This window comes from Protobothrops mucrosquamatus, unplaced genomic scaffold, assembly GCF_001527695.2.
Source record: "Protobothrops mucrosquamatus isolate PMUCROS unplaced genomic scaffold, P.Mucros_1.0 scaffold_186, whole genome shotgun sequence".
Classification (NCBI taxonomy): Eukaryota; Metazoa; Chordata; class Lepidosauria; order Squamata; family Viperidae; genus Protobothrops; species Protobothrops mucrosquamatus.
Genome location: NW_015386262.1, coordinates 885,084 through 898,806, shown reverse-complemented (window position 1 = coordinate 898,806; position 13,723 = coordinate 885,084). Strand labels below are relative to the sequence as shown.

Sequence of the window (13,723 nt, the reverse complement as noted above, 5' to 3'; positions counted from 1 at the left end):
GTGAGAATAACAAAGTGAGAATAACAAAAAAAATCTAGAAAAACACATTTCAAAAAAGTTATAAATTGATTTGCATTTTAATGAGTGAAATAAGTATTTACCCCTTCGCAAAACATGACTTAGTATTTGGTTGCAAAAACCCTTGTTGGCAAGGGTCAGATGTCAGATTTTCTTGTAGTTGGCCATCAGGTTTGCACACATCTCGGGGGATTTTGTCCCACTCCTCTTTGCAGATCCTCTCCAAGTCATTAGGGTTTCTAGGCTGACGTTTGGCAGCTTGAACCTTCAGTTTCCTTCACAGATTTTCTATGGGATTAAGGTCTGGAGACTGGCTAGGCCACTCCAGGACCTTAATGTGCTTCTTCTTGAGCCACTCCTTTGTTGCCTTGGCTGTGTGTTTTGGGTCATTGCCATGGTGGAATACCCATCCACGACCCATTTTCAGTGCCCTGGCTGAGGGAAGGAGATTTGATTGTACATGGCCCCATCCATCGTCCCTTTTATGCGGTGAAGTTGTCCTTTCATCTTAGGAAAAAACACTCCCAAAGCATAATGTTTCCATCTCCATGTTTGATGGTGGGGATGGTGTTCTTGGAGTCATAAGCAGCATTCCTCCTCCAAACACGGCAAGTTGAGTTGATGCCAAAGAGCTCTATTTTGGTCTCATCTGACCACAATACTTTCACCCAGTTTTCCTCTGAATCATTCAGACGTTCATTGTCAAACTTCAGACAGGCCTGTATATGTGCTCTCTTGAGCAGGGGGACCTTGTGGGGGTGCTGCAGGATGTCAGTCCTTCACGATGTAGTGTGTTACAATTGTTTTTATGGTGACTATGGTCCCAGCTGCCTTGAGATCATTGGCAAGATCCTCCCATGTAGTTCTGGGCTGATTCCTCACCGGTCTCATGATCATTTAACTCCACAAGATGAGATCTTGCATGGAGCCCCAGACTGAGGGAGATTGAAAGTTATTTTGTATTTCTTCTGTTTGCAAATAATTGCACCAACTGTTATCACCTTCTCACCAAGCTGCTTGGTGATGGTCTTGTAGTCCATTCCAGCCTTGTGTAGGTCTACAATCTTGTCCCTGACATCCTTGGACAGCTCTTTGGTCTTGGCCATGGTGGCAACATTGGAATCTGATTGATTGATTGCTTCTGTGGACAGATGACTTTTATACAGGTAACAAGCTGAGATTAGGAGCACTCCCTTTAAGAGAGTGCTCCTAATCTCAACTCATTACCTGTATAAAAGATACCTGGGAGCCAGAAATCTTGCTTATTGATAGGGGATCAAATACTTATTTCACTCATTAAAATGCAAATCAATTTATACCTTTTTTGAAATGTGTTTTTCTGGATTTTTTTGTTATTCTGTCTCTCTCTGTTAAAATAAACCTACCATTAAAATTATAGACTGATCATTTTTTTATCAGTGGGCAAACGTACAAAATCAGGGGATCAAATAATTTCCCCCCCCTCACTGTAGCATTTGTCTGGAAATTTGGGTGAAATCCATGCTTGGCTATATAAACAAGAAGGGCAGAGAACTTAGAGCCCAAAAACTTAGAGCCCAAAAGAGCAGTAATGGAGACTTCCCTATAGATTTCAAAAATGTGTATTGTTTGTCTTTCAGTTTCAAAAACTTAGTTCTGTTCATAATTATGCTAGTTCCTTCCTTCTACATTGCTGTCTGAGAACTGAGATCAAAGCAGTGTGGCTGGCTGTCATCTCACAGAATGCACTTTGGCAAATTACCCTAGTCTTTTTCATCAATGAAGAACAGCTGTTCACCTAATTTGTTTTTCACTCCCTTGCCCTGAAGAAAAGTTAGGGACTGTCTCCCAAGATGGTATTTCTCTTTTAATCTTAAGGGGAAACTTAGGCTAGGTGTTTTTACCCACCAGTTTCATATACAGTAGTGGTTAAGGCACCAGGGTATAAACTATGTAAGTTCTAGTTCTATCTTAGGTATGAAACTAGCTGGGTGACTTTGGATCCAGTCGGGTTCTCTGAGCCCTACAGAGAAACTCATGGCAAAACACTTCAGAAAATCTTGCCAAGAAAATTGCAATCCAGGCAGTTACTAGGAGTCAACGTTGGCTTGAAGGCGCCATTTGCCTTCTAATAATGGCTGATGCAAAAATGAGACCCAATCTGTTTTAGCCATTTGAAGAATGCTATTCAACTGGGCCCTTTCAAATGGAAAACAATGGCTTTCTCTTTGATGGTGGCTACAGCCTCATTTGGGGAGACACAGTTTAACTATAGGAAACAGTCTGAGCATTGAATAATATAAATTAGTGAAATATCACTTTAAAATAGTTGGAGATATTTACTTCATGTACTTCACTCAAAGTTGAAGATCACAGCTGATACAGTATTGTACATGTATAGTGAATAAGAGGGGAGCTCACACAAAATCAGACAGCAAAATCAGACACCTTCTGTATGTTGCACCTATAGTGCCTTTATTAGATTTAACATAATTGCAGCTTTTCTCTCAACTGGTATAGCCCTATCCACTTGAGGGAAACCTCTGTCCCTGAAATAGCATATATATTTTTTGTAGGAAGAAAATAAAGAAATTTTAAAGAAAATAGAATGATCAATTTTCACTGCCACTTGCACTGTCTGCAAGTGGCTAACTAAATCTAGCATTGTTGATTTATGCACTTAAGATGCTGGTGTTGATTGAAGTTTTGATTGCAGTTAATGCACACTGTATTTAAGAATAAAGTCCTTTTAATGCTGTTAGATAAGGTGCTAAATGTTCAGTTTTAAATTTGAATGGTTGATGAATCTAAAATTATTGTGGCTCATTGGTTTTCTTCATAAACTGTCATATACACATATTTTTATAATATATGGAAATGCGCACACACACACACACACACACACACACACACACACACACGCATACAAAATATAACATTGTTTATAGGATTATAGTCCCCAGTTACCCATTTTTGAATGGACAATCTGGTAGATCACTTTTATTTATAAAGCCATAAACAAATTTTAAACAAAGAAGCAAAACAAATTCAAGATTTAAAAAACAAAACAAATCTCCAGATGATAATTGTACAAATGAGAGAAATTTTCCCCTGCTACATACTTACAGAGATTTTTTTGTGGCTTATTACAGTTAAATTTCCATGACATGGTACATTCAGTCTCTTCAGAAAAGCAAATAGTGGCATTAAAACGGCACTTGCTGTGTATACCATTTAACTCATGAGTAAAACACCATGATCAAAGCTTTCATTTTACACAGCGAGGGAAGATAAAATACAGAAAATTTAATATAGCGTTTTTAAGCATCTCTTTTTGGCATTTAAGTGATAACTTGCATTTTTGGAATCTCGATTGTTTTTAAATGTTTCTAAATTCTTGTGACTGCTCTACTCTTGACTAAAATAGCTTATCTTCCTAGTTACATAAATGATAATCATGCTGATTGAATAGTTAATTCAGTTCCATTTTTGCACATCTAGTTATGGACTCATCTGATTGTAGGTGCAAATGCAGAAGTGCCTCTTTATGAGCTCTGTTTATATCATTGGGTTCAGGAGGCTTTCACTAATTTCAGAGTTCCTCTGAACGATTGATTGGGTGACCCTTTCTGGAAGAAGAAATCAAGTATAACATTTTAAAGAATAAAATTTCAAAATGATGATATTCTAGGGAAGTGCATACCATAGACTTGAAATCAGGTTTGGGCAATTTTTTGATGCCAAAAGGCACATCTAGTTTTCCATGGGTTACTAAAGGTTTTACAGGAGGACTATTTCATGTATGGCTAAAGGTATTGGCTGCAAGCTGGGAGACTCTGTTCTAGTCCTACTGTGAAAGACAACATCAACTGTGACTTAGTGCCAGTCACAGTCTCTCGGCCCTAGGATGAATGCAATGGCAAACCACTTCTGAAAAATGTTCACAAGAAAACTGCATGGACTTGTTTGTGTAGTTTTGTAGATCAAAGCTAACTCAAAGGCACAAATAAAGTAAAATAAAGTAAAATTCTTATATGTATGTGGGCTGGGATTTTCCCAACTCTGATAAGTTTTTGAAGCTGAATTATTTTAGGATTTATACTATATTTTTGGTGAGTTTTTGCCCTAAAGATGGGGAAAAATACTACCAGCTGTTCTTAGCAGTCATATTATTATATTGGATGGTTAAGTCAGATGGCTAAAAAAAGTGGCTGAGAGACTATGGCTTATCTATTCTTGGTTTAATGAGGTTTCTGATAGCATTCCAAAAATTCAGATTAGGAATCACTTTTCTTCTTGTTTCCCTTCAGTTCCTAAGATACTTGAATGAGAACATCATGCAAGTATTAGGAGGATCAACCTGCAATTCTACCTTTGATTCATTTATGGTCAGCTTACTCACTACTTTCAAACTGTAACCTGTCAGCATTACTGTCTCTTTCTAATCTTGCTGAAAATGGAAGGAAAAGAATGTTAGAAGTTAACTATGGTTGGAGTCTGAAAAAAATGAGGTCAATGAAGGACTTTTCTCAGTCCGTATCAAATGTAGGTCTACAGTTAAATAATTATTAATTTGAAGTTGTAGACTGCCCCTACCATTATTTATACTGATTTAAAGCTGTAATTGACTGATTCCTCATTCCCCAGAAATTTCTGTTTTCCTTCTCAAGAGAGAGAAGTGGGGAAAATCGGAAGCAGTTTCCTCTCATTGCCGCAGAATAAAGTACTATGGGAAATGTGCTGTATGCTCCTCAACACTGCAAATTGCGTACTTAACTTTGTGTGTTAGCTTGCATGTAAAAATACTTCTATTTGATTTGCCTGAATCAGTTTTTTTCTTGCTTTTTGTTCCTATAGAGGTAGCCTTTTCTAAACTTTTATTTCTTAAGGATTCAATATATGGTTTCTTCAATAAAAGACAGTTAAAGAATGAACATGCTAATGTAGAATGCTTGTTCTACACTGCATTCTTTACTAAGCTTCATGTTGCTCAATTAAAAAAAACAAGCAGCAAGCTCGATACAATGGATAAGTATTCAGATTTTCCTCTTATTTTACTCTCACTAGTGAAATATGAATTTATTTCAGGTTTTAACCAACAATAATTTTCGCCTGGGCTGTGCGTGTTCAGATAGAGCAGAGAAGCCATCAAAATAGGGAAGAAGGCAAATATGAATTGTCATAGATGTATACTTTATGTTGTTAAATATAAGACCTGAAAAAATATGTTGTTTATTAATACACTTACAGAAAAATACTCCATATGAATCTGAAAAACTGGCATAGCAATAAATTGCAGTGAGAGCAGAACTTGGTTCAATCAAAGGTTCAAATTGTCTTTTCATCAGAGTGTATTGTATTGCTACTGCTGTTCTTACGTAGAATGGAATCTGGTGCTGCCCTTTTTAGTTACGGAATGGTGTTAGGAAAAGAGGGAGGGAGACAATTCTTCTGTTCTCTTCAGCCTACATTTCCTCCCCACCCCCACTCCCCCACCACATCTGTTCTGGGAGGGATTGAGTGATAGCACAAGAGAATAATTCATTGTGCAAGCCATCTTCCACCTGTGCAATATTGGATTTTGCCCAAGGAGATATCATAAACAGTAAAAAATTGTCTAAGAATATTTCAGAATAGAGCTTTAGTTAAAAAAAAGAGATGAAAAAAGTAATGCAAAATCAGTCTTTAATTGAAAAATATCTTATTCCAAATAAAGGCTAGATTTTTATGAGATTGCCTTAGTTACAAGTTTTGTTGATTGAAAAAGGTACTTTTGATTCATCTATCCTAACAGTGATTACAGCAGTGAGCTTAAGATGTATTATAAGAGAAACCACTAATCATTCATTTGCTCACAAGTTCTGCAAGAGACGTGTTTGGGCTAGTAATCTGTCATGCTCTACGAGTGGTGAATTGATAGGTTTTAATGTCAGTTCATGCCACATTAGAAAAAAAAAAGGGAATTATATATTCTTTGTCCATGCTAGCCAGTCATGTTAATGCTAACACCCATGTTCAGATGTATTAAGGTCCTTTCATATGGAGTGAAGTGGTTTAGTTTCAAGCCCATAAAGTTAGAGAAGTGGGTTGCAAACTCTTCAGGGCTGTTATTTTGCAACCTTCCTTTGATTTCCAGAAAGGTTAATGTAGGGTTTGTTGAAATACCATTGTAAAGGTGATAGGGATCTACTTTATCATTGATAATGAAGTGACTCACCCATTTCAGTTACTCCACATTATGAATTTTCCTATCCTTTGTCCAGTAGCTCAGTACTTCCATTGATGTTATCTCAGTATGTTGGGATTGGTTGGTATCAATGTGTGACTCTAAATTTGTCCTCTGAGAAAACTACCATCCCTAAAGTAAGCACCAGAAAGGGACCATCTGTGTTGATTACATGGTTAAAGTTCAAAGCAATCAACTTTACTTAGCACTGAAAATGAATTGGGCTCTGGGGAAACGTATAACTTTCAAATAAATATCTTCCCTGTAGAACGGACAAAAGGGATAGAGAGAATGAAGAATATGACTAGGCTTCAATATTGCAGTTGTAGAAATGACTCTATAGGCAGAGTGTGCTATCACAATTGGCTTGGAAGAGATGGTGGGTATATCTTGGCAAGCTTTTAAAAAGCCACAAAGACTGCAGAGTAATTTTTTAGTGATTATAGAGGCACAACTTATATCGTTTTCTTATTTCCCATTCATTACATAGCAAAAGCACGGTAACCTGTGAAAAATAAGTATTTTTGAGTTTTGCATATTTTACAGTAGATAGCATAAAAAAATCTTTACAGCTAAAAAATTGTGATGCACACAGCCCTATGTCTGGAATACTAGACAGACTTTCACAGCCAATGTTTTCTCCTATTTTATCACCTAATAAAGCTGCTGGATTAAACATTTATTAATGCCATCATTCCTTGATCCCAAAGATGAGGCATAATTAAATATTTTAGTTTCTTACAAGTTGCTTTATACTTTTTCTGTGGAACGTTTGAGCTTGTCACTCAATACTGGTTTTGTAATGTGTAATATCTGTTGGATGGCTGAAACTCAGGACTTTGACTATAATAGTTTAATAAATGCCTTAATGTTTGTAGCACCTCTCATCTGCAATTAAATCAGTGTATTTTGTTTTTATCTCAGTTGGAAAAGGAATTAAGTAATTCAGTTACTGACCAGAATTAAGTTTATCTTCATACTTTTCAAAGAGACTGTTGATGTCCTTACTTTAGACAACACTTTTAGTGCTGCAGTATTGTTGTTTTCTGATTTGGCTTTTGACTGACTTTAAGACTACCATTTGATGGCACGCTGAAGTTGTCTCTCTGTAGCTTCTGTATGCAGCAGAACCAATCAGCAAAGTGCCTGATGAATCTGTGCGCCTTATTGTCACATTACTACTATGTTCCTATTGATACCATATTGCACCCTGAGGATTCACTTGGCACTATGGATTTATGAGGCACTGTTGAACATTTAGAAGGAAGTCCCGATGTGCTTGTAGCAGTTTTGAGATGTGCAGATAAAGGAGAAGGATTGGCTTGGTTTTGGTGTATAAGATCAGCAGGAGCAGCGAGCTTGTTTGGAATAAAAGCAGGGGATGTACACTGGAGCACATCCAAAGGGGAGGGAGGGGAATCTATAGTACTTCCATTGGAAGAAACTGGGCTGGAGCAGTGTCCTTTTCCTTGTAGGTACCGAATGCACTTCTTTTTCCTCCTAAGAACAGTGAAGAGAGTTATCTGTAAATAAAGGGTGAATTTACAAGGTCATATTTTAAAAAATGAAACCATTATAGCATGTCATACAAGTATAGTGTCTAAGGAACAAGCATTTAGACAGAAAAACATATTCGTTCTTAACTTCTACCACTCAAGTTTTTGTAAGAAGCATTTTTTTTAAAAAAACAACTTACTGTCAAGTTGTATTTTTTACCACTAGATGGAGGTGTAACTGTAAAACTGCTAAAATTTCTCCAAGCCGATGAGCAAAACAGATAAAAAGTTATCAGAAAAGTTTAGTTATGGTTATTGCTCTCCAAGGGGTTACTAAAAGCAAAAAAAAAAAAAAAAAGCCACACAGAGATATGTAGATTTGGATAATTCCCAATAAATAACAAGTATAATGTTTTGAGTCAGTCATTTAATTGGGTTTTCTTTATTTAGTTTTAGGACTTGTGTGGAGAACAGAACATGTTTTAAGTTGGGTATAGTGGTTAGAAACTAGAAATGGACTAAAACCCGGAGACCATGAGTTCTAGTCCCACCTTAGGCATGAAGCCAACTGGATGACTTTGGATCAATATTTTTTCTCAACCCTTGAAAAGAAGCAATAGCAAACCACTTGAAATCTTGTCTAAAAACTGCAGGGACTTGTCCAACAGTTACAGGAGTCAAAGGCATCTTCCCCCCAAAAATTAGAGATGAGTAGTGGTTTTGGCAGGGGTAATTCTAAGGATGCTCTGTCCATACTTGAGCATATTTCAGAAATTATTCTGCTTCCTTGAGTATGAAGTAATTACAATTCATTGACTAGCTTGACTAACAAAGGATGTCACATTAATTTCAAAGCTATAATCTTATATTTTCCATTGCAGTTCTGCATATTTCCATTACAGCTTGGGCAAATCATTAAATATTTATTTTGACAATCAGGCTTGAACTGTGAAAGCAAACAAATTCATTTTCACTGAAAATGCAATCTAATTCACCTTGATTAAGCTATTTATGTGCTCTCAAACCACTGTTTGAGAGCACAGGCTGTGGGAAATGGACTCTCTCAGTCTTTCCACCCAGGATTAGTTGATGGATTTTCTGCCAGACAACTTCAAAATTGCCTAGTATAGCATGCAATGAAGCTATGTAGCCTGGAAAGTCTTCAGCTTATGGGAGTGGATCAATGGTGCAACCCTACGATGGATATATTCTAGGCAGTTCTGTAGCAGACACCACAGCCAGTCTATCTGAGCCCTCTTGGTACATAAAGGTTTTCCAAACAGGTTAATTTTGACCAATACAACAGAGTTCTTTGCAGCATGCAATAAAAGTGGCCAGCTTCAAAACACTTCAATCTGAGAATTTTCAGCTTATGAATGCAAAAAGAAAGTAGGGGGAGTAATTGTGATATTTTGGCCATTATACCTTGGAGAGTTGAACAATTGATGCCAGCCAGCCACACATCTGTGGACTGTTGACCAACATGGGAAGAACTGGTGGCAATTTCACTTCAAATCCCTTTGGCATTGGCTGTCAAAAAGTCTGACAAGCATGTGTCAGGACAGGTGAGTGGTGATGCACCTTGCTCACACCTGTCTGACGTATTTAGCACCTGCTGGGGAATGCTCCTGGCCAATTATCTTGAGAAGAACAAGTAGGCCAATGGTGCCACTGGGTGCCTCTGCCTAGGATACACTGGATAATGCTCTGCTGTATTCTTTCAGCCTATGGTAGGAGATGTCTACCCTGTGTTGAGAAGGCACTCTCGATCTTCTCTCACAGGCCTTGCCAAAGAAGATTCTTCTCAGCCCACATTCATAACTCAAGCTCTTTGGGAGTATGAAGAGAGGGAGTCTAAAACAGACTGAAATGGAACAATTGTCTTAAAAGTTGGAGGTTTTTACTGCATTGTGAAACAACCTCAAGGGAATGCCACATTTGAAAATTTGTAGACTCGTTATTATTTTGGGGAAAGATAAACCAGTAAGCCAAGGATTTGAATTGCAGTAGGAGATCAACCCTGACTGCTCTTTAGAAGGCCAGATCCTAAAGTTGAAACTCAAATACTTTGGCCACCTAATGAGAAGGAAGGACTCACTGGAGAAGAGCCTAATGCTGGGAAAGATTGAGGGCAGTAGAAGAAGGGGATGAGACAGAGAATGAGGTGGCTGGATGGAGTCACTGAAGCAGTAGGCGTGAGCTTAAATGGACTCCAGAAGATGGTAGAGGACAGGAAGGCCTGGAGGAACGTTGTCCATGGAGTCGCGATGGATCCGACACGACTTCGCAACTAACAACAACAAAGATCCAACTGTGCTGCCTATCTAGACATTATCACTATCCTGCTCCCTTTCAGATATGCAAATTGGTTTGTGCATCACATTTTAGAAGAGGAGGTAAGGAATTAGCTTCAAAGATGCAGCTCAACTACTTTTGTTAATCTGGAATCAGTGTTCACTACAAGCAAAATGTTAATTCTTACCTCAGTATAAATATATTCAGAAAGAAAAGTTAAGAGTGCCATATTTGTATTGCTAGAGAAGTTCACTATTGTTTCTAGTCTTGAACATTAATTGATAACGTATTCTATATGGATACCATTTATAAAAGAAAACATTTAATAGCAAATAAGATCAGAATGAATATTGAAGGGTTTTTTCCCCTAGAAGTTCAGTGTTCTGATGGCTAGGTAGACATGATGCAACCATTGCACATTGTTACAGAAGCCATTATGTATTGAATTCCTTTGCTCAATAAACCAGCATTGAAAGAAATATACCAATCATCAAAGTAAACATTCTATATTTAATTGGAGGATTCAGATTGCTTGAATCAACAAATCGGGTAAAATCAGGTTGGGCTGAGAGAACATGATTTTAGATCCATGATTTCCCAAATCTAGAATAAACATCCTGACATTGTGCTTCCAAAGAGCACTGAAGTTTTCCTTAGGGCTAAGTAGCTCTCCAAATTCAAAGAAAAGTACTGAGAGCCATCAATAGTATGACAAGAGTGTGAAAAATAAATTGTCCTCTATTCTAAATAAAAGCAAGATAACACTGTTATTATGGGAGAAGTGAGTAGATACTCTTTTATCAGTGCTGGTTTCCATGGGAAAGGAAGGATCTGAACCAGGATTGTTGACCCTGCTCAAAGTTTGAAGGCTCGTGTTCTTCCTTTTCTGTGTTACAGTATCTCTCAAATAGACTTTGGTTTACAGATTACTTCTTTGTTACTGTTCCTATCGTAAATGGAAGCCATTAGGTTTGTATTACACTTGCAGAATCATATCTTGCGTAGCAATCCTACCCCCTCCCCAAATAAATAAATATTGGGAAGTTCTGTCTGTATTAAAGCCCATCTTTGAAGAGCCCTGTGTTACAACTTTTTTTTCCATTCATTATTTTAAAAATAGTCTGAATCTGTTCTGGAAGAAAAAAGTGGGGACCGTATGTTTACATTATCTTCCGCCACATATTGCTTCATTTGCCAGGATAAGAAACTAAAACAACTAGTTGTAGGGAACTGTTGATGCATAAGTATTGAAATCAACTGATACCAAGAATAATACATGTCATCGCTTCCTTAATAAAAATTCTAAGGAGCAGGAGTCATTTTTATTAAAGGACTACTAAGAAGAGAGAGAATCGTGGAGGACCACATGTTAAAAAGCCCATAGAAGCCATACTGTTTGGATTGGCAATTGGCAAGGAAGGGCATATAGTACCTGTCGGTAGGTTTTGGTTGCTGATTCATGAAAAAGTAATCTGATAGTTTGCCACTTTTATCTTTAGTCCATTTTAAATAAATCTGATACCCTTTTCCAAAAATTTAATCATTTTTCTGTATACCATTCTAATTAAAAAAGTTCCCGCCCTCCCCATATACTACGCTAAGATATTTTACTAATTTCTCTCTTCAGCCTTAAATGCAGAAAGCATCGGTAGGTCGCACAAACGGAGCATGTGCAAAATTGAGAGTAAGCCTAAGCAGCACCATTAGTAGAGTTAGAAAAGGCAGCTACAGAAATGATGCAAGAGAGATAAATCAAAATAGAGAACAACCAGGTTTGTGGTAAGAAACAAGGCCGCAAAGCGAAAGTTCCTGATACACACCTGCATGGGCCGCACCAGTCCATTTGTTGGTTGAGGCCAAAACGAGCTCTGCATTTCTTAGGAGAGGCAGGATCTGAACAAGGAGCATGCGTATTGAATGGGCAAGGCAGAGGCACAAACAGCAGCAAGAGCAGGAGAAGAAAGAAAAGATGCAACGTCGATTTAGCTGCTGAAGACAAAACTAAACAGGCCATGTAAACTCAATTCTTCACATAAATGTCTACTAGCATCATCTTTTCCCCCAAAAAAGTGAGTGTTAAACAAATAGATTTGATAGAGCCACGAATGCAATGATTAAGAAAATAAATTGCAGATCCACTAGTATAAAATACTAGGGTTTTATTCTTTTATTTTATTTTGGTCACTTTTGTCTTTCAACCTATGCATTTTTAGAGAATATTTGAAAAAGCCCTTTAGGTTTGATTAGATCGGAAATTCTGTCGAACAAGCAAGCAGGTCTGTTTTTTATATTAGAATTTTGTTATATTCTTCCCCATGGAGAAGCAACTTAATGATATCCTATATGCTAAGTCCTTATTGCTAAACAGGTTAGGGCAGGGGTAGGCAACCTTGGCTCTTTTATGACTCGTGGACTTCAACTCCCAGAATTCCTGAGCCAGCCATTCTGGGAGTTGAAGTCCACGAGTCATAAAAGAGCCAAGGTTGCCTACCCCTGGGTTAGGGGAATAAAAGCAAGAAATCACTTAGAAATTAATGATACTTAGCTACAGTCTAGATCAGAAGTAGGAGTGTAACCCTCCAGATGTTGCTGAACAATACCTCTTGGAGATCCAGCCCACCCAGCCATTGTGATTGAGGCAGCATCTGGTGGTGCAAGAGATCATCTGCTAGCTAGACACATAGCTTTCACATGGGTTTATAGTACTTCTGCTTGATGGAGCTTTTCTGTAGACATTTTTCAGCTCATGGATGCTTAGTCCCCCCAAAATATGGCTGCCTCAGGAAATTTCTATAGGAATCCGTTGTTTGGATTCCAAGCTCATGTATCAAACATTTGAGACCTAGACAATTTTGTGATTGCTAGAACAAAGGTATATGAGACAGTAGCCAATATTACAGTATGTATGGGAAACTTACATTCCAAAAGCTTTGGTTGGGGCACTCAGAGAACTTTCTTCTTGCTATTGAAGATTTGGAAATAATTTTTACTTTTACTCTTCTTTTTTAAAAGGGCTCAAGAATCATGTAAAGAGAAATTGACCAATGTTCATTATCCAGAATGAATTTAATATTTAAAATGTGCTTAATATAAATTAAATTTAAGAAATATTTTGGAATTCATCTTTTTCATTGGCATCTTACCAAATGTTCTATCTAATGACAAAATGGATTCATTACATTTTAATACATGAAAACTAATTTTAAGGAGAAACTAATATTAAAAAGCATATATGAGAATATGTCTGTTAAGGTTTTATATCCTTCTTAGAAACTGTTATTACTGTTACAGGCATCATGCTTGTTAACTATTTGTGCTGATTGAAAGTTCCTATATACGTTTTAAAAATAGCAATTTTAATTGATTATAAAGGAAAAGCATACACCATAAAATCTACTTTCCCACAATATAGATATTTAGTTATTAAAAACAGGATCTGGCAAGTATTGCCAAGGCAGAATTGTATTTAATCTATTTTAAAATCTATTTTATTTACATGTTTTTTCCTCTTTGAACCCACTCAGTTTCCTGGTAATGTATCACCCATAGCTTTTTATTTTTATTTTTTTTAAATATGGAGCCCTTTGGTCTTAAAAAGATTCCTTTTGTATATTTGGTAGTTGCAGCAAAAATGGGCTTTTGGATTGGAAGTCAAATGTTTCATAAATGTTTTAACTTAGGCTTTCCTAATTTTTTTATTGAAAAAAAC

General features: G+C 37.1%; 1 protein-coding gene across 1 annotated transcript in view; it reads right to left on the bottom strand.

The window, feature by feature from the left end:
• Nucleotides 1-5,484: 5,484 nt before the first annotated feature.
• TCF7 (transcription factor 7) overlaps nucleotides 5,485-13,723 on the bottom strand; it is a 146,053-nt gene continuing 137,814 nt past the window's right edge. The window contains exons 12-13 of the mRNA XM_029285761.1: nucleotides 11,835-11,907; nucleotides 5,485-7,723 (exon numbers count right to left, since the gene is read on the bottom strand). Of these exons, the coding sequence (XP_029141594.1) occupies nucleotides 7,405-7,723; nucleotides 11,835-11,907 (392 nt within the window). The 3' untranslated portion in view covers nucleotides 5,485-7,404. The remainder of the gene's footprint in view (nucleotides 7,724-11,834; nucleotides 11,908-13,723) is intronic.